Source organism: Sarcophilus harrisii, chromosome 5 (genome assembly GCF_902635505.1).
Source record: "Sarcophilus harrisii chromosome 5, mSarHar1.11, whole genome shotgun sequence".
Classification (NCBI taxonomy): Eukaryota; Metazoa; Chordata; class Mammalia; order Dasyuromorphia; family Dasyuridae; genus Sarcophilus; species Sarcophilus harrisii.
Genome location: NC_045430.1, coordinates 76902986 through 76928670, shown reverse-complemented (window position 1 = coordinate 76928670; position 25685 = coordinate 76902986). Strand labels below are relative to the sequence as shown.

Genomic DNA, 25685 nt, shown 5'->3' with positions numbered 1-25685 from the left:
ACTGTGCCAAAAAATATGAGTGTAATTCTACATTGTGGAACATGCATCTTTAGTGGAATAGATAATTGTCAAGAGTTTTTCATTAAAATTAAAGAACCAGTATATTGTGAGCTATTTAAGCAAAAGATGGGGGAACTCCTTTTTCTATCAGTAATGCACATAAATCAGAGCAAGAAAATAAAAAAGTGAAATATTAACAGATACCATGGGCCTCAAATACTCAGTTCTTATTTTGGTTTTGCCTTTTGATGACAGTCTTGACTATAAAGTGAACCAGGATACAATAAATATCCTATTCCTGCTTTTGTCATCCTATTCTCTATATCATGAATTTCCTCTTTCCAGTTGTCATTGTGTTGAATTTGTACCCTTCCAGCAGAACTCACCTCAGATGTTTGCTTTTCTTTGAAGAAAACCACCTGAATTTCCATTGTTTACAAAATCCTATCCCCTATCCAAAGTGCTTTATACTTCTCTGGATATCATCTTTGGCACTTTACTTTATACTTTTATAATGCGTGGGTGTGGATGTGTGTGGGTGTGGATGTGTGTGTTTAATATTAGGAATCATTCGTCATTTCCCTTAGATCCTAAGTTTCTTAGGAAGTTTTTTGGGAAAGATGGAAGTATCATTAAGAGCTAAAAAGTTTAATATTAAACTAATTTCCTTTTTGATAGGTTTGCTGAACTGATAATGGAAGGAAATGTCCTAGACATATTGTATCTTAATTTTAGCCAGCTATCATAGTTAACTATGAAATTTAAAAAATCATGATATAATGTAGGTAAGGAAATTTGACAAATGTAAGCTGATTGATCAGCTAACATTATTTGGTATAATTGTTCAGTCTGAATGATGAAGGGAAGTCTGTAATGGAGTACCACATACCTCCTCCTTTGCTGTTATCATTTTTACCAATACTTTGGGAAAAAACACACACATATACTTATTTTATTTTGCAGTTCATAGCAATAAGATTTGCCAGGTTTAAAACTAAAAGATCCCCACAAGTCAACCAGATTAACTTTTTTAATTTTACAGAAAAGGAAACTGAGACATAATTTAATTCTTGCAATTCAGTAGTAGAGATCCAGAGTTCTTTTTCATGAGTGAAGGGGAAAGAAGAAGCTATGCATTTTTTCAGTTGTGTTCAACTGTTTGTGACCCCATTTGAGCTTTTCTTAGCAAAGATACTATAGTCATTTGCCGGATCATTTTACAGATAAGGAAATGGAAACCAACATTTTGTGTTTGATATTATTACATGGCAGCCAAATGGACTTTTCCTGTTGTAGACTACATTAAGATGTAGCACCTAGAATAAAGAAGGTACTAGTTTTGTTTTTAACTCTTCCCTGGTCTTCTCATTTCTGGAGTATAGTGTTTATTGCTGCATACTACAATTTAACTGATCAGCAAAATGATGAGTCACAGTTCCAAAGGATTCATGATGAAACATAATATCTACATGCATAGAGTTAATGAATTCATTTTTTCCTTTTTTTCCTTTGTGTGTGTGTATGTGTGTGTGTGTGTGTGTGTACACTCATGCATATGTAACACGGCTAATATTGAAAAATATTTTTCTTGCTTTTTTACTAGTTGAGTTGGGAAAGGAAGGAGGGAAAGTGGAAACAATTTGAATTGAAAATATAATCAATTTAAATTCCAAGGGGATAAAAAAAAGCTGAGAAGCTATAATACAGCCAAAAGAAAGCAATCAAGGTGATAAAAGGACCAGAAATCATGCCATACAAGGAATGGTTAAAGGAACGGTATAATAAGGCACAATGGAGCAGTTCATATTCAGGAATATTCCAGCAAACTGTAGGAGAGTTGAAAGATGAATTAGTATGGTGAACAGGAGGAGGCTTTTGCAGTACTCCAGGTGAGGGAATGAGGACTTGTTGGTAGCAATGAGCATTGTGAAGGAAAGGACAGATGTGAGAAGTGGTAGAAGCACATAGTCTACATTCACATTTATAATCTTATAAAGTGCAAGATTTTTTGATATATAACAATTAAAATATTTACATATATAAACCTATGTGAGGAAGGCCAATAGTTTCAGATTCTTACTACTATGGGGAATCCTCTATTTGATTTGATATGGAATTATCAAACTGTGATAAACCTCCTTAATATGAAATCAACTAATTCAGTTTCACAATAAACTTTTCTCTTTTTTTTTTGGCCAAGGTGATGTTAAGGTTAATTTGTATTCCCTGACAATTCAGTGATTACAAATTAGAGGGAAATAATCAGGATATGACTTAGTCCAATTTTTTTTTCATTCATGTCCAACTCTTCATGACCACATCTGGGTTTTTCTTGGCAAAGAAATAGAATGGTTTGTGATCTCTTTCTCCAGCTCATTTTACAGATGAGGAAACTAAGGCAAAAAAGGTTAAGTGACTTAACCAGAGCCATACAACTAATAAATATCTGAGGCCAGTTTTGAACTCAGAAAGATGAGTCTTTCTAACTTCAGGCTCTATCCTATATCCTCCCTTCTATTTTCATATAGTATTTAAAATAATTCGGAATAGGTTGAAAGAAACATGTTTTTATTTGTCTTTAGCTATTACATAGAGATATGGATATTCTTCATAGTCTTAATTTATCTTCCAGAACATTTGTTTCTCTTTTCCAGAATCTTGCTCTAGAAGTTATTCTTCTTTCTCATGGATCTTTTCCCTTGTCATTTAGTGCTATTTACATTTTTTTTTCCTACTACATGTGCATATTTACTTAATCCCTAGCCTTGCACTAGCAAGGTACTTTAAAAGTGCTTATTGACTGCCACAAAATATATTCAAATCTTCCCAATTCTAAAAAACCTTTTATTCACAATTCTACTCCCTATTACTTACTCATCTCTCTCTTCTCTTTCAGAGTAATTTTTTGAAAAAACTATCTCTACTTGGATGTCAATACATCCTTACTTTTTTCTCTCAATCCTTATTTCTTCAAATTTAGTACTAAAATCTCTTAAGTGACCAAAGGCCTCCTAATTGTCAAAAACAATGGTCTTTTTCCAGGACTTCTCTCTGGTCATTGCAACTTTTTCTGCTTTAGAATCAATATTTTCCTTAGGTGGTTCTTTATTCTCTTCAAAAGTCTTTCCTTGGCCCTTTTTGCTCTACATTTTTAGCAATCTTATTTCTCAGGCTTCAGCTACCACTTCTGTCTCTACTGATAACTCCCAAATGTTTATCTGCTTATCTTACCCTCTCTTCAAAGCTTTAGACTCATACTTACAAATTATCTAATGGATGGTGCCACCTCCAACTCATTTTTTTTTTTTAAATTAACCTCACTCTATTTTGACAATGGCCAAAAGTACCTCCTAATTTCATGTTGAAACTCCAAGAGTTTTCTAATGCTTGATCATAATGGATAACTTCACTCAGCTGAATCAACTCCAAGTATTTTCAAGTCTGTCCTTGTTGAATAACCTTTTCCTGGTATGGTAAAATAAATCTCATTTTTACTTACTGTTGAATAACTACCAATGTCTGTTTTATTCCAATATGATCCATAAACTACCAAGGGACTGAATTCAATCCTAACAGCAATGTGGAACTTGATTATCTGCTCTCCTAGAAAGTGAGAGTTTTTTGTTGTAGAGTTTAGATAATAAATGAGGGAGGTTCTGAAAAAAAATCTGAATTAACCCTATAGAGGAAGATAGCTATAGTGCCACAAACAGCTATAGATGCAACCAGGATCAACCATAACTAGACAGGACCAGGATTCTAAGCAAATGACTACCAGATGGAGCTGGGTAAGTCATTCTGTCATTGGGCAGCAGTGTCTGTCAATCTGGACAGGTTGCTCATCTGCTGGGCTCACATCTCAAGATAGAGCATTTCAGTACTGGTCAGTACACTACTGTCCTGTGTGCTCTCACTTTGATGAGCAGTTGCAGTCTTTTTTATTTTTGATCTCTGTTGGAACTGTGCTTTTTACAAAGCCAAGAAGAGTCAGAAGCTTTTTCCCTTTTATTGACTTAGAGACTTATCTCTGTTTGCTACTTGAGATGGGAAAAGACTTATTTCCGCTTATTAACAAATTCTTCCTATCCCAATAGCTTTATACCTCTCTAAGTCATTCCATGTTGCCTTACCTTTTTATGTCATGAACTTCTTTGGCAATCTATAATGCCAGAATACGTTTTTTAAATGCATAATTGAAGGAACTGATACATCTTAATTATATTAGTGAAAATAAAATTAAGGGTGTTTTTTGTTGTTGTTGTTGTTTGTTTTTTCCTGGTCCATGGATATGGATCCCCTGAAATCTATTTATTGGGTTAGGAACCCAACACTAAGAATCACAGCTTTAAAGTGGTTCCTTTTCTTCTAGTAATTTTCACTTTTCATACTCGTATTTTAGAATTTGTAGTTGAATAACTATAAACAAAAGTTTGGATATAGTCTATACTTTCATTGCTTTCCTGAGACATATTCATATATGCACTTAAAGTGTTAGATTCTCACCTTTTTTAGAGTGAAGATTTGTTTTCTATCTGAAGGACTTGCCCTTAATCTTTGAAAGTCTCTTGTTTTTTAGCCTCTCAAAACTTTCTTGAGTCTTAGTGGGACATCCCCTTGCCAGTTACATAAGGAAATGTTTATAATTATTGTCAAGTCCATAATAATAAAAAAATTTTTTTTAATTAAAACAATAAATAACAGTCATATTTAAATCCCTGGAGTTCATCACTGGAGACTTTTTGCCAAGATGCCTTTGAACCATTAATGACCACTCTTTGAATCTATTTATACAACCAAATCTGAATGCCTCTGATTATTTTATTATCCAATCTGCTTCTTATTGTCTATTTTTATCATCTTTTCTGTAAGAATAGTTTGAAGTAATTTATCAGATGCTTTGCTAAAAATCTCTCAACAGCTTTGTCCTGCATTATTTAGTTCTTAAGTAATTGTTAAAAATGGAAAATAGATCACTTTGCCATATATGCCTCTTTATAAAGCCTTGCTGGCTCTTTATAATCATCATTTTTTCCCCTAGATATTCAATAACTAGATTTCCAAAAACTTTCAGTGGGTTCTCTTTTGTTCACTGGATAAAATCCAAGCTCCTTAGTTTTGTATTTTCAACCTTAATTTATACTACTCCATTTCTTATAATTGTGTAATTTATTTTTCCAGCCTTTGGGATATTTGCCTTTCTTAAGTGAATTGAGTGATGGCTTACAATTTTTCCCTCCTGAACTTTTACCCTTATTCTAGGTAACTTCAGCATATATTTTGATAACTCTCTCAACTACTCTAACCTCACAGTACTTTATTCATTTCACGTGCCCTATTCCTCCACTCAACCATAGCCACAAATAAAAATACTCTTGATTTTACCATTACCTGCAAATGCACCACTTCTATACTCAGGAATTCTGAAATGCCTTTATCTGAACACAATCTATTGTCATTCTACCTGTTGTGTTGTCTTGCCAATAGCTCCAACTTTACCATGACCTTTAATCCTTTGACGTCTCAATTTTTTTTTTTTTTTCCCTGACCCTACTCTCTTCTGTATATTAACTTCTTGGTGAAGTGGTTCTCATAGTACCATTCCCTTGAATCCCTTGACGACCTCTTTTCATATCCCTGATAATGCTTTGGGCAACTAGGTGATATAGTGAACAGAGGGCAGGGCCTAGAATCAGAAGTCTTATCTTCATGTATTCAAATCTAACCTCAGACACTTATTAACTGTGTCATTATTAGTGATTCTGGGCAAGTCATTTAACTTTGTTTGCCTCACCTTCTCTATCTGTAAAATGAACTGAAGAATGAAATGGCAGATCACTCCCCTGTTGTCATCCCCCCACCCCAAAAGAAAAGAAAAAAAAAAAAAACCAACACCTTAAATGGGACCATGAAATGTTGGACACAACTGAAAAACTACTGAATAATAATCTTGCCCTGCCAACTTTCAGCCTTGATTTATTTTCACCAATTTACTGCCATTGCTTCTCCTCACATGCTGATTGAATCAAGTTGGAGAAAATCCTCTCAACACTGTACAGATTTAAGTTCACCATAAATTTATGCTAAATAACCTTAGATTGGCTTCATTATGGCAAGACAGTGCTTTTAAAATCTTTCTGATTAACGCTCCATTCATCACATTTGACTCTTGTAAATGTTTCTGTCCTTTTCAAACCTCCCGTGGCTACATTTGCCAGCACCTCTCATCTGAGAACCTTGCTTTATATTTTACTGGGAAAAAAATTGAGGCCTTTGATGAGAGCCCTCCTTCCTCCTCATCTCATCTTATGCCACACATCTCTTTACCCCTCTCACATGGATAGCTTTTTTCCTTACTGAGGCAAGCCCCTCTACAAGTTTCATGCCATCTTCTCCAGGAGATTGCTCCCTCCATCATCCTCTCCCTTTTACTTCAGTCTCTCCTTGTTGGCTTCCCTTCTGCCTGCAAATATTCCCATGCCTTCCTCCTCTCCGTCCTCCAAGAATGCTTACCTGATTCATTGATTCTTTCTAGCTATCATCCTGTATTTCTTCTCTTTTTTTTTTATTAAACTACCCAAGAAGGCTGGCAGTAATCATTGCTTCTACTTCCTTTTCCTTGAAAGATTAGAATAAGTTTTTCTCTTTTTAATTCTGTAGTTTGGCTTCCAGTCTTATCATTCAATCAAAATTGCTCTTTCCAAAGTTTACTTCTGATCTTTTATTTGCCAGATTTAATGGTTTTTTCCCAGTTCTAATCCTTCTTGATCTCCACAGTTTATGACACAGATTTCCACCCAGATGGTAGTAAGGATATAAGGGGGGGGGGGGGGGAATGGCAAGGGCATGATAAATACAGGTGAGAAAGTATAGTCTACTTTGACTAGAAGATAAAGGATATGAAGGGCAATTGAAAGACATCTTGGAAAGATATATTGAAACTCTCTTGCGGAGAGTCTTGAATGCTAGAAATTTATATTTATTCAGTAGGTAAAATTGTTTGCTGAAGATTTTTAGTTACATGACATCAGAATGGTCAGTTATAAATATTGCTTTAGCAGTTGTCTGTTTTGGGAAGAGGACAAATTTGAGTAAGAAGTCTAGTTTAAGCAGTTTTTATTAAAGATTAGGTTAAAAAAGATAAGGCCAGAAATAGAAAGGACAAGTGAATGAAAGAGATATTGATGAAGGGAAAATTCATTTGTATAAAGAACTGATTGGATATGTGAGATGAAGATAGAGTAAAATAGCACCTTGAATTAATATCAAAACAATACTGAACTTAATTGAGGTTCTTTTTGATTAGTCAGAGTTCAGTGTCTTACTGTATCTATTTATTTTGAATGTTAGTTTACAGTGTTTATAGTAGGTATTCTAAATAGATTGTTGTAGTTTTAATTTCCAGATGCTGGTCTGCTTAAATTTACTAAAAGTTGCGGGGGGTGGGGATGGGGGTGGGTTGTTTTAGATAAATGTGTCATTTCCTCCCGCTTGCATTATTATAAAGCTGAAAATAGACTTGTGATACTATGGTGCATTTTCTTATCCTGTGCACCAGTATGGTGACAACTTGAATTTCTTAGTTTTCACCCAGTCTTTAAATAACTGATATTTTATAGTTAAACTGCATAGTTATTTAAATGTTCAATCTTTGGGTAACAAATATATTCTCTCTTCACCCCTGGCCTTTACTCCTATAGAGAAAATAAAAGTTGTCATATTGGAACAGTCATTTTTTTACATTCTTGCCTGATATTAACTGTTAAGGATTAGGAAAGTACCTTAAAACATACTTTTTGCTCATTAGAAATTTATCATACATGAATTCATTTGTTATTTAAAGTTATTTATATTTTCTTGCACTAATTCTTGAGGTAACATTATATAAATCTTTTATCTGCTAGGAAAAGTTATCCTTCCTTTTGTCTTATATATTCTTCCAAGTTTTAAGGTGTACTCTCTAGTATACTGGAATTTATCTGCATTCTTCCTATCCATTCCAGCCTTCATCTTTCCAAAGGAATAATTCCTAAGAACTTTTATCCATGTAGAGTAAGAAACTTGTTGGTCATTTTCTTTGCTACTTTATGGCTTTTTTCTTCAGCTCTCAAGTTTTTCTTTAGGTATAGCTAATAGAAATGTATGTAATATTCTAGTTGTAGACTGCTACTTCTCTCTTCCTGATACATTAATAGCTAAAATTTATTAATTACATTTTTTCAGTCATTTCCAACTCTTCATGACCCCATTTAAGTTTTTTTGGTCAAAGATACTGGAGTGGTTACTTTTTCAGCTCATTTTACAGATGAGGAAACTGAAGCAAACAGAGGTAAGTGTCCTGCCTAAAATCACATAGCTGGTAAGTCTCTGAGGCCTAATTTGAACTCACAAAGATTAGTCTTCTTTAATTTAGGTCTAGCACTCTATCCACTGCAGTACCAGGTTGCTCATTACAGTTTTAAAATTCCAACAACGGGGTAACTGATGAAAACTTGAGTATCATTATAGAAACATATAGCCACCTCAACAGCTAGGTGGTGAAATGGATAATACACTGGGCTTAGAATCAGAAAGACTCATCTTCATGAGTTCACATCTGGTCTCAGACACATACCAACTGTGTGACCCTAGACAAGTCACTTCACCTTGTTTCCCTCAAGTGCACTACCTGCAGAACGAGCTAGAGAACGAAATGACAAACCACTCCACTATCTTTGCCAAGAAAACCCTAAAAGGGATCACAAAGAGTTAAGTTAAATATGACTGAAGAACAAACAAATGGCCACCTCTGAAATTTCATGTTAACCATAAACATTTCTAGTCAAATATAGATAAAATACTTATAGAATATAGTATAAATGTTTAAAAAACAGATTATTTCATTGGGGCTTTATTATAGGCAAAGAAATGATACAAATTTCTCTTATGTTTAAGATCATTTGCAGAATGTTTTCTATTAGTAAATTTTTTGTTGCTCTATGTTTTTTTTTGTTTTAATCATGATTTGCTTTTAAACGGAGTAAGGCACTTTAAAAAATGTATTGAATATTTAATTGTCATAATTAGTACTTGGAGCAGTGAATAGAGTGCTGACCTTAATAAATAAGGAAGACCTACTTTCAAATGTTTCCTGATTGTTTAGCTGTGTAACCTTGGACAAGTAATTGTACTTTTAGTGCTCCAGGCAGCTCTCTGAAATTCTAAAATTGTAGAGTAGGTTTTGGTGGGGGGAGTTTATTCATTCAGCACTTGCCAAAACAATGAAATAATTACTACTGTTCAATAACCACTGTTCAAATTATTGTATATGTAGATTAATGTTCATTTCAGGAGCTTTTTTTTTGGAATACTGTTTTATTGTTAACAGTATGCTAAATGCTAGTGGAGAGAGTTACACAAGAAATATGACTTAGTTCCTCCCCTCTAAAATAGTCATTTGAAGTTTTTCAGTAATAATACTCTATGCATAGATAATGTTTCTTCCCCCCCTTTCCCGTCCCCAAGAACTTTACATGTTTTGCTATAATTCTTAGTAATCTTTTGAGATTGCTAAGAATTTATGAAGGAAAGGAGGGGTGGTTCCTGAGTGTTACTATATTGTCAGAAGAATGATTTTTTTTGTTTCAAACTGATTTTCTTTAACAATTTTCTTTTCTTTTCTTTTCTTTTCTAGGTATTTAGTGGATAGCCGTTGGTTCAAACAGTGGAAAAAATATGTTGGGTTTGACAGTTGGGACAAATACCAGATGGGAGATCAAAATGTGTACCCTGGTCCCATTGATAATTCTGGACTCCTTAAAGGTTATTTATTATTGTCTTCCTTAAGTAAGGCTGTTAATGTGTTAAATGAATTAATAAATTACAAATTCCTTTGCATTATAACTTTTATACATTGGACCTGATATGCCAGAGTATTCTGTATAATTGATTATTTTTGTTCATTTATGATCAAGTTAATACTTCATTTTGAAATAATATAAGTATTTAACTTTATTGACATTGAGAAAATAGGGAAAATGAACATTTTGAAAAGATAATTTAAATAAGTAAGCCTTCTTTGTTATTCCAGTTTAAGTACACCTGTCTTAAATGTCCCTCACGTAAAAATAACATCTCATCCCTGTAATCCCAAGAAATTCCCTTCTCTCCTTTAGTACCAAAACTTAAAATTACTTTCTTTTCCTCGTAACCTAAGATCAGAACCCTGACCTTTTTCTCACATCTACTATACCAAAGCCAGTTCTGGTCAAAGATTAGATATGGGTTGAAAAAAACCACTGTAATCCTATGTGATTTTCCTTTTACTTCTCCCTTGTCCCTGTCATGTCACCCTGCTCTTACATTATCTATCCTCCATTCTCTACCTCCACCCATTATAGTATTCTTACCCTTCCATTCTCTATGTCTTTTTACCACAGACCTCTAATCTAACTTATGGATATACTGTGTAGAAAAGCCTAAATCTCTTTATTTTTCCTGAAATAGATGAATTTTCATTTAGTTATTTGTATAATTAAAAATTCACATTTATATAGCATTTTAAAATTTAAAGGATGCTTTCCATTCAACATCTTCGTGAGGAAGAATATAATAAGCATTATTAACCTCATTTTACAGAGGACGAGATCTGAAGTTCAGGGAGGTTGAATAATTTGCCTAGATTATTAGTAAAGGAATTCTTAAATGCTATAGATATATAGATATGCTTGGCACGGTTTTAAACAAAGACCAAAAAAAAACAGTCCCTGCCTTCAATGACTTTACATTCTAATAGGGGAGCCAGTAAGTATGACGTTAAGCTACATATAAATGAGGCCCACCCAAAAGACAACAGGGGACCTTGGGTGACAGGGCACCAGAAAAGCAAACACAGAGAGCTAATGATTCCACCAAGAACATCGTTGCTTCCCACTTCCTGGATAGAGAAACCATACCCAGAGAGCTCCCTGTGTAATCTTTGTCTTCTCTTTGAGGGTCTTTGTGAAAAAGAGGGAAAAAAAAAAAAAGGACTAATTTAGCAGGGAGCATTTTTAAATGTCTGAATGTTTAACTTAAAAATCAGGTGAAAGTTTTGATACTGTTTTGTTTAAATGGGCTTAGAAGGAAAGAAGCTATGGTCTGAAACAAAATTGATTTTATCACATTAAAGTTTGTAAAGCACTATAAATTTTATCTCGTCTGAGCCTTGTCTGTAAAATGGGGATAATGGCACCTACTTGCGAAGTTGATATGAGGATCAAATGAAGTGCTTAGTACATATTAGGTACCAAATAATAATAATAAGCATTTATAATATAAAAAACGCTTATTTATATCATTCAGAAGCATAAATATTTCCTCCTCCTGAGTAAGTGGGGAGATATTGCAAAAGAAAGCCTTAGGTCAATAAAAGAAGGGAGAAAAGGATGACCAGGGAACTAGCTAAAATCAAAAAGTATCCTGAGGAAAATACCAACATAAGTGCCATCCTTCTCCTCCCTGCAGTCTTCACTGTACTCGTGCTCTCCCTTGTGTCTTAAACAGTTCCCTTGGTCTTTTCCAAGCCAGTAGTAGCTACAACTAGTTCCTTGAGGGCCATTCTCCTCCCCATTATCTAGCTAGATTAGAGATCCTTTGATGAGGATTCTCTGATCCTTCACTGTAGAAAGAGGTCAGGTATTTACATGCTATATTGGATCTCTAATGTTCTTTCCTATAGAGACATTGTTACATACTTTAATATTCTTAATACATTATTATGCTTTAGTACATTAAGATTTAAAATGGGGATTCATAGAATTTGAAGGAAAAAAATACAGTACTAATAAAATTATATTCTAGCCCTTTGCTGGAAATCAATGGTGTCTATATTTCTATATTTAAAATTCAAGTTCAAATAATATTCCAAACTATAGTAACCTATAATGGTGGGAATTTTGGGGTCAGATAAGCCCAGAGAAAAAACAGGATTCTGAAACTTTTGGGCTAAAAAGTTAACAATCTAAATCAATGAACACAATATTTTAAATAGCAAAATTAAAAAAGAATAATAATTAATTAATTTAATTAATTAATTTAAAAATTACCTGACTATCATTTATGACATTGTTTCTGTGGGAAAATAATTCCAAGTTCCAAATTGACAAACTTTTAGAACTTAAGTTAGAAAGTTTTATGAGCATGTAATAGAATTCATAAGGATATGTAATTTATAAAGCAATCACTTCAGAATTATGGGCTACAAACATCTTCATGAATTTGGAGTAACTTATTTTCCTGCTATAATGAAAATTTACTAAATTAAATGAAGTAAGTAGCTTGTAACAAGGGTTTTTGTTTTATCTGTTTTAAATATTAATTAGGAAATTCAGCCTTTTAAAAAAAATCTTTTTTTTTTTTTTTTTTTTTTAACTTTAGGATGAGTAGAATCATATTCTTTATCTTTTTTAATTAGTTGACATTTGGGGGGAGCCAGTATTTTGTGGTCTTAATTCTTATGTTTCCTCTTCCTATAATACCCATTGATTTTCCCATGTCTATTCTGCTAGAACTTCTTTTGAGAGGAAAGGAAAAAACCACATGAACCAGCTAGCAAGTATTTTTTAAATGAGTCATTTAGTTAATAAATATTTATAAGCATTTACTATTTGCCAGCCATTGTGTTAAATTGCTAGGGATATAAATATGAAAAAAGACAGTCACTGACCTCAAGAAGCTTATAATTTAATGAGGGAAGACAACCCACAAAAGGAAGCTGAACAAGGAAAGGAAGGGGAAGGTACCCGAGGCCTATATATTAAAAAAAAAAAAAAAAAAAGTCCAATAAGTCCCAAAATAATGTAGCCAGATGAGAAATATGGAAATCTTCTGAGCTGAGCTCTTTATATAAAGGAATGAGTTCATGGCTCCACCCTCCAAGCAGCAGGAATGATGATGGTGATGACATAGAATTTAAGATTGATGAGATATTTAAGGATGATGAGGTTTCCCCAATAATGAGTTTCTTTGGGCATAGTGGCTTCTTTGGAGAAACCTCAAAGTAGTACAGCCATTTAAGAAATGAGGTCTTTACTTAAGTTGATCATTTGTTTTGATGATGTTACCACATGATGCAATTACATTTAAAATGTAAATATATTCCTACTGGTTTCCATTAATTGTTGAAGTACTTGGCTATTTGGACATAAGAAATGATATGAAAAAAGACTATTTTCTGAGTTTATTTCTTGTACAAATTTATTCTTTCAAGGGGAAAAATGATTATTTACCTTTTAAAAAACAGATTCATTCTTAAAGTAAATTCTTTACTAAAGAGTTTAGTAATGACAGTGATGGCAAAAAGGGCATCTAAATACCTAAGGAAATATTTAGAATTTACAAAGGTAGCTCTTATTCATTCCAGTGGATAGTTGGAAGTATATAAACAGAACACTTTGAAAAGAAGAAAACACAAATTGTTAATAATCATTTAAGAACATGCTCCATCCGACTAAGAGAGATTCAAAATATAAAGCAAGATTTGCAATTCTCACGACTTACATTGGCAAAAATAATTAAAATTAGTGCTGAGAAAAATTCGTCATAACAGGTATACTTATGAATTACTGGTACAATTCCCAGACTAGTGAAAACTTTTTTGAGAGCAATCTGACTATACATTAAGAATTACTAAAATAATCATATCTACAAATACATCAATTTCATTGTTAGAAAGTTGTCCTGAGGATATTATCAAAAAGAAGGAACATATGTATACAAAGATCTTTCTTGCAATTTTATTTCTTAATTATAAAAAAAATATAGAAACAAATGTCCAACAGCAGGAGAGAGTAACTTAACTTGTGGTATATTAATGTACCAGAAAACTAGACTATAATTACATACAACTAGTAGAATATTTTTTAAAATCCAGAAAGACCTTTATTTTGTTTATTTGCACAATAGCATATTTTAATTATTGTAGCAAATTGTATTCATATGATAGCAAATTGCATTGTTATTATTATTCTTTTTTAATTTTGCTATTTAAAATATTGTGTTCATTGATTTAGATTGTTAACTTTTTAGCCCAAAAGTTTCAGAATCCTGATTTTTCTCTGGGCTTATCTGACCCCAAAATTCCCACCATTATAGGTTACTATAGTTTGGAATATTATTTGAACTTGAATTTTAAGTATACAAATATAGACACCATTGATTTCCAGCAAAGGGCTAGAATATAATTTTATTAGTACTGTATTTTTTTCCTTCAAAAATTATAAATGTACTAAGTAGTATATCTTTTTAAAGTAAAAATATAACTATGTATGTGATGTGACCAGATCATCTTGAAAGTATTCATTTTAGTAGGAACTCTTTATTTTTAATTCATGGAATGGTCAGAATTTTAGTGTTTTCACAACAACTTTTTAAAATTTTTTATTTATTTTATTCTGAACTTGAAATAAAATAGCATTTCCAATAAGATTATAGCTACTTATTTTAACATTACATTTCTGGGCTGCCCTGTCATTGAAATTCCATTTCAACAGGAAGTTTGACAGTAGAATTTAGATCTGCAACCAGATCACAGATTAAACATCTGATAATGTATATAATAATGTCATAATAATTAATATCTCATTTGCAGACTTTGGCGAACATGGGGGGGGTGGTGTGGATATAGGTTGTTTTTTGGACTATTTCCAACTGTCAGATGGTAAAGATTGGATATGACTTCCTCATTTCTAATTTTTTTTTTTTGCAGAAATCATGCTTTTTGCCTGCTGGTATGTATGTGTGTAATTTTCTTTTTAATAATTTAAAATAATTTTTTGTATATTTTAAACAATTCCTAAGATAACTAATTTAGATAAAAGTCATCATTTGGATTTCATAGTTTTCCAATTAATTAAAACCATATGTACATTTTTATCAGTATTTGGAAATTTCTTATATTTAAAAAGTACTAAATCAAAGAGAATTAGATTGTATTTATATTTTGAAATATATATGTCCTAAACATATTGAAATAAGTACTGTCACATCTTATGTATTAAGAGTAATTTTTCTCTCGTAGATGGTGATGCTCAGTCCCTTAAGGAACATCTTATTGATGAATTGGATTATATCTTATTGCCAACTGAAGGCTGGAATAAACTTGTCAGCTGGTACACATTGATGGAAGGTCAGGAACCAATAGCACGCAAGGTAATTTTCAGCATTGAAGAATGATCAGGATTTATTTATTATTGTTGTAGGGTACAATATTGAAAACTTAAAACATAATTTTATATAGTTACCTTTCTAAAGTTCTGTGCTTACTTTTTAGTCAGGATTTTTTTCTCTCAAAACTGAAATTATTCTTAAAAGCAAAGGGCAGTGCTATATTCTTAAGAGTGCCAAGCACTAAAATATCTTCAAGTAGATTTGTTAACTTTGTCCAGCCAGTTGAGTTTTTCTCACTGGGAGCAGAAGCAGAAGTCTCTGTTATGTTATGTACATTTTCTAATAGGGATGGATCATATTCTGAATGTAGGTCTGCTAATGTAAGAAAGCTAATAGATTGAATTTATATAATTTCAAGTAGATTATTTGGAAATGGTAATACAAAGTTAGCATTGGTAATTATTTTTTGAATGTAGAAAAATTTAAATTTTTATAGCCACTCTGGAATACTTTTTTAATCAAGGTTGAAAATGCAGTTGTTCTTGATTAGATTTTGCAAGATTAATAGGGCTTCATGTTTTGCTTCAACATGTCTTTGTGACCTTTCCAAAATTGAAAGTCTTGATGATATCTAAAGACTCCCTAGTTAAACTGGTAACAATGGCATGTTCTGGTTTAGAGAATTTCTGGTTAGAGAAAGAAGTTTTATAAAACTACAAAGTTAAAGCTGCCTTCGACTTTCATTGACACAGCACTTACAGAGGTAAAAATAAAATCTTTCTTAAAACCTTAATCCCAAAGCCTTAGATATGAGAGAAATCATTTCCTGAGAAATGACAAGGTTTTTTTTTTTTGTTTGTTTGTTTATTAGTTTTGTTTTGTTTTGTTTTTTCTCTTTTCTTTTCTTTTTATTATTGCTTTTTATTGACAAAACATATGCATGGGTAATTTTTCAACATTGAGCCTTGCAAAAACTTCTATTCCAACTTTTCCCCTCCTTTCCTCTATTCCCTCCCCATGTGGCAGGTAATCCCATACATGTTAAATATGTTAAAGTATATGTTAAATACAATATATGTATACATATTTATACAGTTATCTTGCTGCTCATGAAAAATTGGATTTAAAAAGAAGGTAGAAATAACCTGGGAAGAAAAACAAAAATGCAAGCAAACAATAACAGAAAGAGTGGAAATGCTATGTTGTGGTCCACACATTTCTGAGTGTTCTTTCAATGGGTGTAGCTGGTTCTGTTCATTACTGATCAATTGGAACTGGTTTGGATCCTCTCATTGTTGAAGATAGCCACTTCCATCAGAACTGAAACAAGTATTTTAAAGTAAAATTAATCTCTCCAGGAATCAATTTTTTCTTTCCCCTGAGGTGTTAGCCTACATGGTATCTTTGCTATCTTTCAACTCCAAAAATCTAATTCTATGAAGTATAAAATGCTTACTGTTGTGAACATCTTGAAGAAAAGGGAAACAATTAGAAAGTGCTTTAAAGTAATAAATGATTGAAATAAATAAATGTATCTTGTATTTAGAGCCAGAAGTGACATTAAAAGTCATCAGATATAATCTCCTTCACTTTACAGATCAGTGAACTGAAGCTGAATAAGTGAAGTGACATCCAGGGTCACAGGCAATAATGGTTCAAATCCAAGTCTTCTGACTCTAAATTCAAATTTCTTTTTATTGTACTACTCTGTGTGATCACATATTTAGCAGAATAAATCATTAGGGAAATCATTGTTTTTGTTCTTTGATTAAATGTTAATTTTTGCCCAATTAAATTGCAATAGAAAAACAAAAGTTATGGAAAGCTTCAGGATCTTTTGAGAACTAGTCAAAATGATTAATAATTTAACTTGGATTCCCCTAAAATGATAGTTTTAAAAAATGTTTTATTTGCCACAACCAGAAAATACACCCTCCTATTTGTTGTGGCCTTTTTGCTTGCAGTTAATATCAATCAACACATATGTATCAAATGTCTCACACTTTATAGTAAAGAGAATATGAAGATAAATAAGACAAAAGTCTTGTCCTTAAGAAGCTTATATTTAGTCAGGGAATAAAGCTCCCAGCCCATCAATCCCTACTCCAACCTCACTTTTCTTCCTTGCCTATCATCAGCTAACCATTTACATTCTGCATTGTCCTGTCTCCAATCCATCCCTCAACCCCCATTCTCTTAATATTCATACCCTATTTAACACTGGATTAATGCCACCTCCGTTTTGTTTGGCTCAGGAGAGAGACTAGGGCTAAATATATAGATCTGTGAGTTATCTGTATAGAGAGAGACAGAAAATTTTATGGGATTTGATAGTCATCAAAACATTGCAGAGAAAGGATAGAAAAAGGCCCTGGACAGAGTCTTTTGGTACATTGAGAGCTAACTGTGATCCCACCTCATCTTGTCTCATTTTGAAAATTGCTACCATAATCATACTTTCTTTCTAATTTTCTTAACCAATAATTATTACACTTAAGCAAAATGAAGTGTCAAAAGAGAAGTACAAATAGCTTGTACTTGAACAGGTAGCTTTTAAATTCGTAATTTAATCTTGGTTCTAAAATTGCTTCTTATTTTCTTATTTTTATGACTTAGCGCTTCTGTCTTGAATTGTTTACACAACTAAGTGGTTTTGTGCATTCATTTTTGTGTGTTATCTCCTCTACCTATACTAAAAAGTCCTTGAATTAGGATTAGGACCTTATATTTATTTTTGTCCCCTAAATACCTAACAGTACCTTTCACTTAATAAATCCTCAAAGAATTGATAGATGAATGACTTATAGCTTGTCATTATGAACATATATACAAAAAAATATAAATTGCACTATTTTTAGCATTAGAAAATGTTGGTAAATGACAGCTATAGTATAAGGATTTTTTTTGTTTGTTTTTAATCTATATCCATCTTTAGTGTTTTACTCTTTCTTTTTTTATTGTCTAACCAGAAAGGAGCACAAAAGAATTTGCAATATGTTCTGTGAGAGTTACTTTTAATGTGGTTTCTATTTCCAGATAGTGCCAGAATGAATTTTATAATGAACCATTAAATTTCATATGATGCTACTTCTTAAGCTTATGTGGAATTATCTTAAAATTTTATTATGTTGTTATAAACACAATCACCTTCATTTAATACAATACCATCACCTTAAACCTTCTAAATTTAAGTAGTCTTTTTGTTTGTTATTGTTATTTTTCAATCAGAGTTATAATGCTGTTTTGCTTTGAACCACTGAAGGTAATTTCACATTTTGGGAGTAAAAATTTTACAAAAGACAAAAATAACTTTTTCTTACTGAAAATCTGAAATCAAAATAGAGCATTGGAAGATGGTATTGTCTTAGAACTTAGAGGCACTCAGATCCCCCATATGTTTCACAATAAAGCTCTTATAGTAAAGTAAAAAGTATAGTAAAAAAAACTCCGGAAGGAACAATAATTAAGAAACTTAAAGACTAACAGGTATGAATGCCTGCATCCAGTCCAAGACCACATAAAAGGCCTGCCAAAATCATCTGGGAGTTCTGAACAAAGACAAACCAGTGTATGTGAAAAGCAAAATGTATATAGCATCCCTGTCTCCCATCAGGAGGAGCCAAGACGACCATACCAACCCACATCAAAGCCACTGAAAAACATTTAAATGCAAGCCAGTATCTAGCACAGCACTCAAGTAACCTGCTGGGACTCTAGAAGAAAAGAGCAGGGTAGGACTTAAGAAGTTAAGCACCTGAGTACTTATAGGAAGCCTGCAGTAACAGGACTATCAGTAACATTGGGTTGGATAGAATCTTTCAGCATCACAGCAAGAGAGCTCCAACTCAAGCTTCAGGAATGTGCAAGATGAAGACTGTACTGTCCGGACTAGCTCTCTGGTAGATCTCAGGGCCAGCCTTGATCTTAGTGGAGGAGTGCAGGAGGTAGGAGAGCCAGCAGGAGGATGGCCAAAGATGGAATGTCTCCATTTCCAGTCATTACAGCACACTGAGTATGTGTGAACTAGAGAACCATTGCATCACCATACTAAGTATATGTAAACTAGAGAACCATCATCTCATCAATCAAACTGAGTTAACACCCTGCTGTAAGTATCTTTGTTTCAAGTGTACTTCTCCAGAGTTCAGTCCCTTTACAGAAGACAATGAAGGAAAGGAAGGCTAAAACACCTATCCCAGATTACTGGACACTGAGCCAAAAAAAAAAAAAAATCTAATAATCCCTGCAGATGATAGGGCCCACTCTTAATTAACCACTATATTCAGAAATAAACAGAGCTTTCTAAGAATAATGGAGAAAGCACAGTCTGAGCCAAGCATAAAGCTCCATTCTAGAAACTGAAGCTAGAGTTATGCACAAGAAAATCCCAACCATAATGAAGAAATATGGACTTGAGAGAATCCCAAGAGGCAAACCTAGAAGACTTCACATCCAGTATAGTTTGAGAGAAAATAATGTCCTTGGCCATAAGGGTTAGAAGAGAATCTGCAAGAAACAAAAAAGAGATACAAAATATATAATTAAAAAAAAAAAAAAGACAGCGAAGAACAAATTGCAAAGGGAATGAGTAGCTTAGAAATGATAGAAATAAACTTTACCCAGTAATTAAACTCCCTGAAAGCTTAAATGGGACATTTAAAAAACAATTTGCTCTTGTCAAAAAACATGAAATTTTAAAACCAGATAAAAAATTGAAAAAAGAAGAAAATGGAAGATACATTCTCTCACTAACCAGGGAAACAGGTCAAGGACAAATAATCTGAGAATTAGCAAATCATCTGAAAATGATGACTAAAACTAAAAAGAATTTATATTTTGGGGGTTTCCCTCCATCTGAGCTAGTATATTTTGTCTAGGAAGAAGATTCTTGCTAGAAGGGACAGGGAACATATTTATGTACCACTTTACCACAATGCCTACCAATGTGCCAAACACTCTTCTAAGTGCTATACAAATATTATCTTGTTTGATTAGTTATATGTGAATGAGATGAAAAAGAAATTTATTGGCTTAGATTACTTTGGTTGTATGTTCAAGTGAGGTAAAATTTTCTATTTCTCTTTTCCATTTTTTGTGGAAATATAGAATCAGAATGTCGAAGTGACAGCAGCTTTGGAATTCGTCTAATCTAATGCATACTTAAAAGAGGAATTCTTTCTTTAACATCCCTAACAGTTGTCCATCCATCTTTCACTTGTAGCTATCCAAAGGGAATTTATTATAAACTCAAGCAGCCTATTACACTTTGGGACAGCTCTTTAAAGAAAAACCTTTAAATGAAGATAAAATCTTCCTCTGCATAGTTATTATCCATTATCATTAAGTCTAACCTCTATGCTTACATAAATCAATCTAAGCCAGTCATTTGCGACATTGATAGTTCTTAAGAGAGTTATATTTATAACATCTTTAAATATCCTCAGTTTCTTCAATCTGTCCTAGTGTGACATGTTTTCAATTTCCTTCTATTGGTCACTTTTTCTTTATGTATATTATACCTTGCCTTAACCAGAAGAAGCTATTTAGAACATAGAATATTTAAAAGTTAATTTAGTAGTCAGTAAACATTAAGTTATTTATTTTGTATTAGGGCACTGTGTGGAGAGAGAAAGAGATAGAAATACAAAAAAGAGAAAGACAGTCCCATCCCTTAAGGAACTTTCAGTTTAAAAAGGGAAGACAAAACAAGAGGAAACAGAAAAAGGATGGGGAAAAATCCCAGAGTGGTATATCCAGGAGAGAAATGTAAAGAGATACCTATACTGAACCCTAAATAGTGATTTGGAATTCATGGCCCTGTAGTGAGAAGGTAGGGCATCAAAACTGATGATTTTTATAGGATGATGAGGTTATCCCATAATGAGTTTTCTCAAGTCTGAAATCTTTGACTGAAGATGCTGTTAAAAAAAAGAAGAAGAAGAAGTTAAGCAAAGCCTTAATCCCTGTATGTTTTGGCATAAGAAAAAAGACCTGAATTTGAAATCTGACAGTTAAATCTATGTGATTTGGTGCAAGTCACTTCACTTCATTTCATCAGCTATAAAATGAGATCATTTCTAAGGTACCAACTCTAAATTTTTTGCTCCTCTTCTGTACCACCTGCTTTAGCTAAGTGCATTTATGACCTTTTATTCTTTTGATATGCTACAGATCAATTTTGCAGATAATCTTTTCTGAGAGGTAGAGGAACGTGAATCTCTAAGCAAAGGATATTTTTAAGTAGGGCATTTTTTATGTTGAAATAATTGCTGTTCCTATTTAATGTTCTAGCACATGATTTATCTTCAAAGACCTTAGTTTGGTGGAGGAATTTAATGGATGATCAAGTCTGGATTTCAGGAGACTAGTTAAAAAAATCTTTAGTAGAAATAACAGCAAAGAGATGGAAACCGGTTCATAGGAGGTATAACTACCTTGAACTTACTGCTGGTAGCTTTAGGTCTTGTACCTTTATCACCTTAAAAAAAATTGATCTAACAAATATTAGTAATAGAATGACATGTATCATTAATCAACCAAATTGATTGATTTTTAATTTTAATGTTTATTATAATTTGGCTTTCCCTGATTCAAAGTTTTATATTCAATTATTATATTCTGCTGACCAATATTTGGTAAGAACTTAGTAGATAGATGCTGACTGATACAGATTGGTCAACAAAGTTACCAAAAGTAGTATTGCAAATGTTTTCTGCTAGACTCCCATTTCCTATTTAGTGCTTCTATAAAGAACTTAATTTCAACAACAGTACTATATGATGATCAATTCTGATGGACCTGACCATCTTCAGCAATGAGATGAACCCAATCAGTTCCAATGGAGCAGTAATGAACCCAACCAGCTACACCCAGTGAAAGAACTCTGGAAGATGACTAAGAACTATTACATTGAATTCCCAATCCCTATATTTTTGCCCACCTGCATTTTTGATTTCCTTCACAGGCTAATTGTACAATATTTCAGAGTCCAATTCTTTTTGTACAGCAAAATAATGCTTTGGACATATATAATTATTTTGTATTTAATTTATACTTTAACATATTTAACATGTATTGATCATCCTGCCATCTAGGGGAGGGGAGTGGGGAGAAGGAGGGGACAAATTGGAATAAAAGGTTTGACAATTGTCAGTGCTACAAAATTGCCCATGCATATAACTTGTAAATAAAAAGCTATTAAAAATAAAAAAATAAAAAAAAAAAAAAAAGAATTTAAGGGAATAAATCAAGTTGTAGTTGGTGACCTTTAAATGAATAGACTCATCATTCATAAAATTTCTTACCTGTTTTTTTGTTGTTGTTAAAAAATAACTTATTCTATTTCCCAGTAATTTTGATATAATTTAATATGGGGAATACTCAATATATTATTGAAATTTTAAAAGTATATATATAATATTCCTCACCAAATTCCTGGTTTCATTAAGTTGAAAGGCTCATTCAGAATAAGTAGTCATGTCATTTTGTCATTCCTTCTCCTTACTCCCCAACCCTCCCCCCCCATCTAGCTGCTTCTATCTTTATCTTTTAGGGCAATGTTATTCCCTACATACTTGTTTCATCTTTTTCATTTTTATCAGCTTCACATTAATAATAAATCCCATGGAGATATTTTCACATATAAAAAATAACATTGTTTTTAATATTAGTTCTCTCCATCTTTTCCCAGGGCTTTAACTTTGAATTAGAACCTCTTTATGACAAAATATAGATAGAGGACTGCAGTGTCTTTTCTGTGAAAGGAATAAATAACATTTCCATAATTTCTCATTTTTCCCTTTACTCTAGGTAAAAACTCTAGCTCTCCCTTATAAGGCAGGAAAGAATTAAGCCCTTTTTATTAAAACTTCAGTTGTTTAATTTAAGATCTTGGTATTTAACAAAAAGTAAAGAAAGTAGAAAGACTGTTGGATTTGTTATAAGGAAGTAAACCTGAATTTGAAATCTCACAATTACAATCTTTGTGATTTGGGGCAGGTTACTTCACTTCATTTCCTCAGCTATTACATAAGATCATCTCTTAGGTCCCAATTCTAAATTTTTTGTTCCTGTTCTGTAACCAACTACTTTAGCTAAGTGCATTTTTTACCTTATGTTCTTTTGATATGCTATAGAGCAAGTATTAATTATTTGGAAGAATAATTTTAGGAAGAAAGTTAAAGTTATATAGAATTCGTTATATTATACAATTAATATATTGGAATTATAGTATGGTTTTAAATTTAATAGAAAATTTTGAAAAACACTATGATCATAGCATATTTGATGCAGTATGAAGGGAGAGAACAGTGGCTAAATATACTTTGTATAGATATTGATCAAGTTACAAACACTCGTATATATTTCATATTCATGAAAAGCTGGCTGATTCCTCCTCCTGTCTATAATCCTGAGACTGTGTTCCAACCCACTACAAATAGCAATCAAGCTGACTCTGCCAATCTTGCAGCTCTTGAAAAGAGTGATCTATCCATATTTGTCACTTAGTCCAAATTCTTATGGCTTTTTTGTATCTGCCTACCCTTCCCCAGCTGAGTTAATGAAGAAGCATTTATTAGGCCTCTTATATATCCAGGCACTGTGCTAAGCTCTAAGAATATGGAGTATGGTATGCTAGAGCCAGCTCTAACCAGTTTACTATTAAGTTTTCAGAGTGATTACCTCAAAAATTAACAATTGCTACAAATTAAATTCTGATTCACAATTGAATTTCCAATTCCTATATTTTTGCCCACCTGCATTTTTGATTTCCTTCACAGGCTAGTTGTACAATATTTCAGAGTCTGATTCTTTTTGTACAGCAAAATAATGGTTTGGACATGTATAATTATTTTGTATTAATTTATACTTTAACATATTTAACATGTATTGATCATCCTGTTAAATATTTAAAAAGTTAAAACCAAGTCTGTTGGTTTGTTGACTGCCTAGAATAAATGTAGATTAAACTTTTAATATTTCTGGAGAACCTGGTTATTACCTGCACATGACTATATTTCTCTATAAACAATTCTTGAGTTCAGCAGGATTGCAGAAGAGATTTAAAAACTTGGTGACTATAGGCTAATAATAAACTAGCATTTATATAGTGCCTCAAGGTTTACAAAGTTACTTGCATCCATGCTGTCATTTGAGTTTCTCTATGTACCTGGATATATATAGAGAGAAAAAAATAATCACTACCTTCATTCTAATGAGGGAAACAGTATATTCATGATATATAAAAAATAAATGTGAGGTAGTTTGGGAAAGAGGAAGATTAGCAATTGAGGAATTCATAAAAGAATTTATGTAGTAGATGGTACTTGTACTAATCTTAAAGAGAGGCAAGGTTATAAAGTTTTAAAGGCCAGCAAAGGAAATTACATTTGATTCTATAAGTACTGAATTGAGGGAGGGAGTGAAGATGGACAAAGGGTCAAACCAGTCTTTTAAAGAAGTGGCTATGTAGAAAATGGGTTGAATTAGGGCAACTTAAAGACCAGATACCATTTTAGGAGATGTTTATACTGATCCTGGCTAAAGGTTATGAGAATCTGTACTTGTGGGTGATGGTAATGTGAATAGATGTAGAAAGGACAGGATTTTTGATAATCAATTAGATATGAGGACTGAGTACGAGTAAAGAGTGGAGGTTTATACCCAAACCGTTCAGTTAAGTGCCTAGACTCTATTACCATAGAGAAAATTTTGAAAGAATGATGGGTATGTAGGAAAAGGTATTTCATCCTGAATTTGAAATGCTTATAGGATTTTATTCAGTTATTGGTACTGCTGGGCCATGATTTTTAAAATTCTGTCTAAACTAAATGATTCACTGAAATTTTATATTTTGTCGTTTAATAGCTTTCATCATTGCAATACTTTACAGATATGTATATTAACTTGGTTGTAAATTGTTTGATTGCTGTTTTGCAGTTATAAGTAATTAGAGGTAGCCATTTCACAGAATTTCTTATCCAACTAAAATAGAGCAAAACTAAAAAGTTGGAGAACGTTCAAATAATAGACTTTTTTTTTAATAGCAAAGGATGTTGGTGCAGAGCATAATTATTCAGAATTTTAAAAATATGTTCATCAGACCATTTTCAGGAATAGTTTTTAATACAGTTCTGTATATTCAAAGGTAAAGGTATGTGGTATTTTGTACCATAGTTAAGGGCTCCTTTCCTTTTCTTTTTCTCCCTTTTGTCTCTCTCTTATTTTTCTTAATAGTTAATCCACATTATCCCTTTCCTTTTTCAAACTTTTGTTGTGATATTTCCTTGTTGACTTTTTACTCTTAATTGTGACAGAGTTCTTGGTGCTTTGAATTCTGGAGAGGTAAGAATTAGAAACTATAGCATGACTTAAAGAGACAAGTGAGTTATATTCAGAAAAATCCATTCAGTTCATTAATTCTGTTGAATAAACACCTGCTAAGCACAAGGAATTGCACATTGGCAGAGAGAATCTTCATCTAAGTTTCCCTATATCAGTAAAATCACAGATCCTATTTGTATACAAGACCCATTAATTCCACAAAGTATTTGAGTTCCTAC

At 32.6% G+C, this 25685-nt stretch overlaps 1 protein-coding gene across 7 annotated transcripts in view; it reads left to right on the top strand.

Annotated features, from left to right (window-relative positions):
* The window catches only part of USP15 (ubiquitin specific peptidase 15), a 158238-nt gene that overhangs the window by 29300 nt on the left and 103253 nt on the right, over positions 1-25685 (top strand). For all 7 annotated transcript variants that reach the window (XR_002770399.2, XM_003770826.4, XM_031940945.1 and 4 more), the window contains 2 exons: positions 9671-9798; positions 15035-15165. Coding sequence is in view for 6 of the 7 variants with exons in the window: in XM_003770826.4 (XP_003770874.1) it covers positions 9671-9798; positions 15035-15165 (259 nt within the window). In the remaining variant the exon portion in view is untranslated. The remainder of the gene's footprint in view (positions 1-9670; positions 9799-15034; positions 15166-25685) is intronic.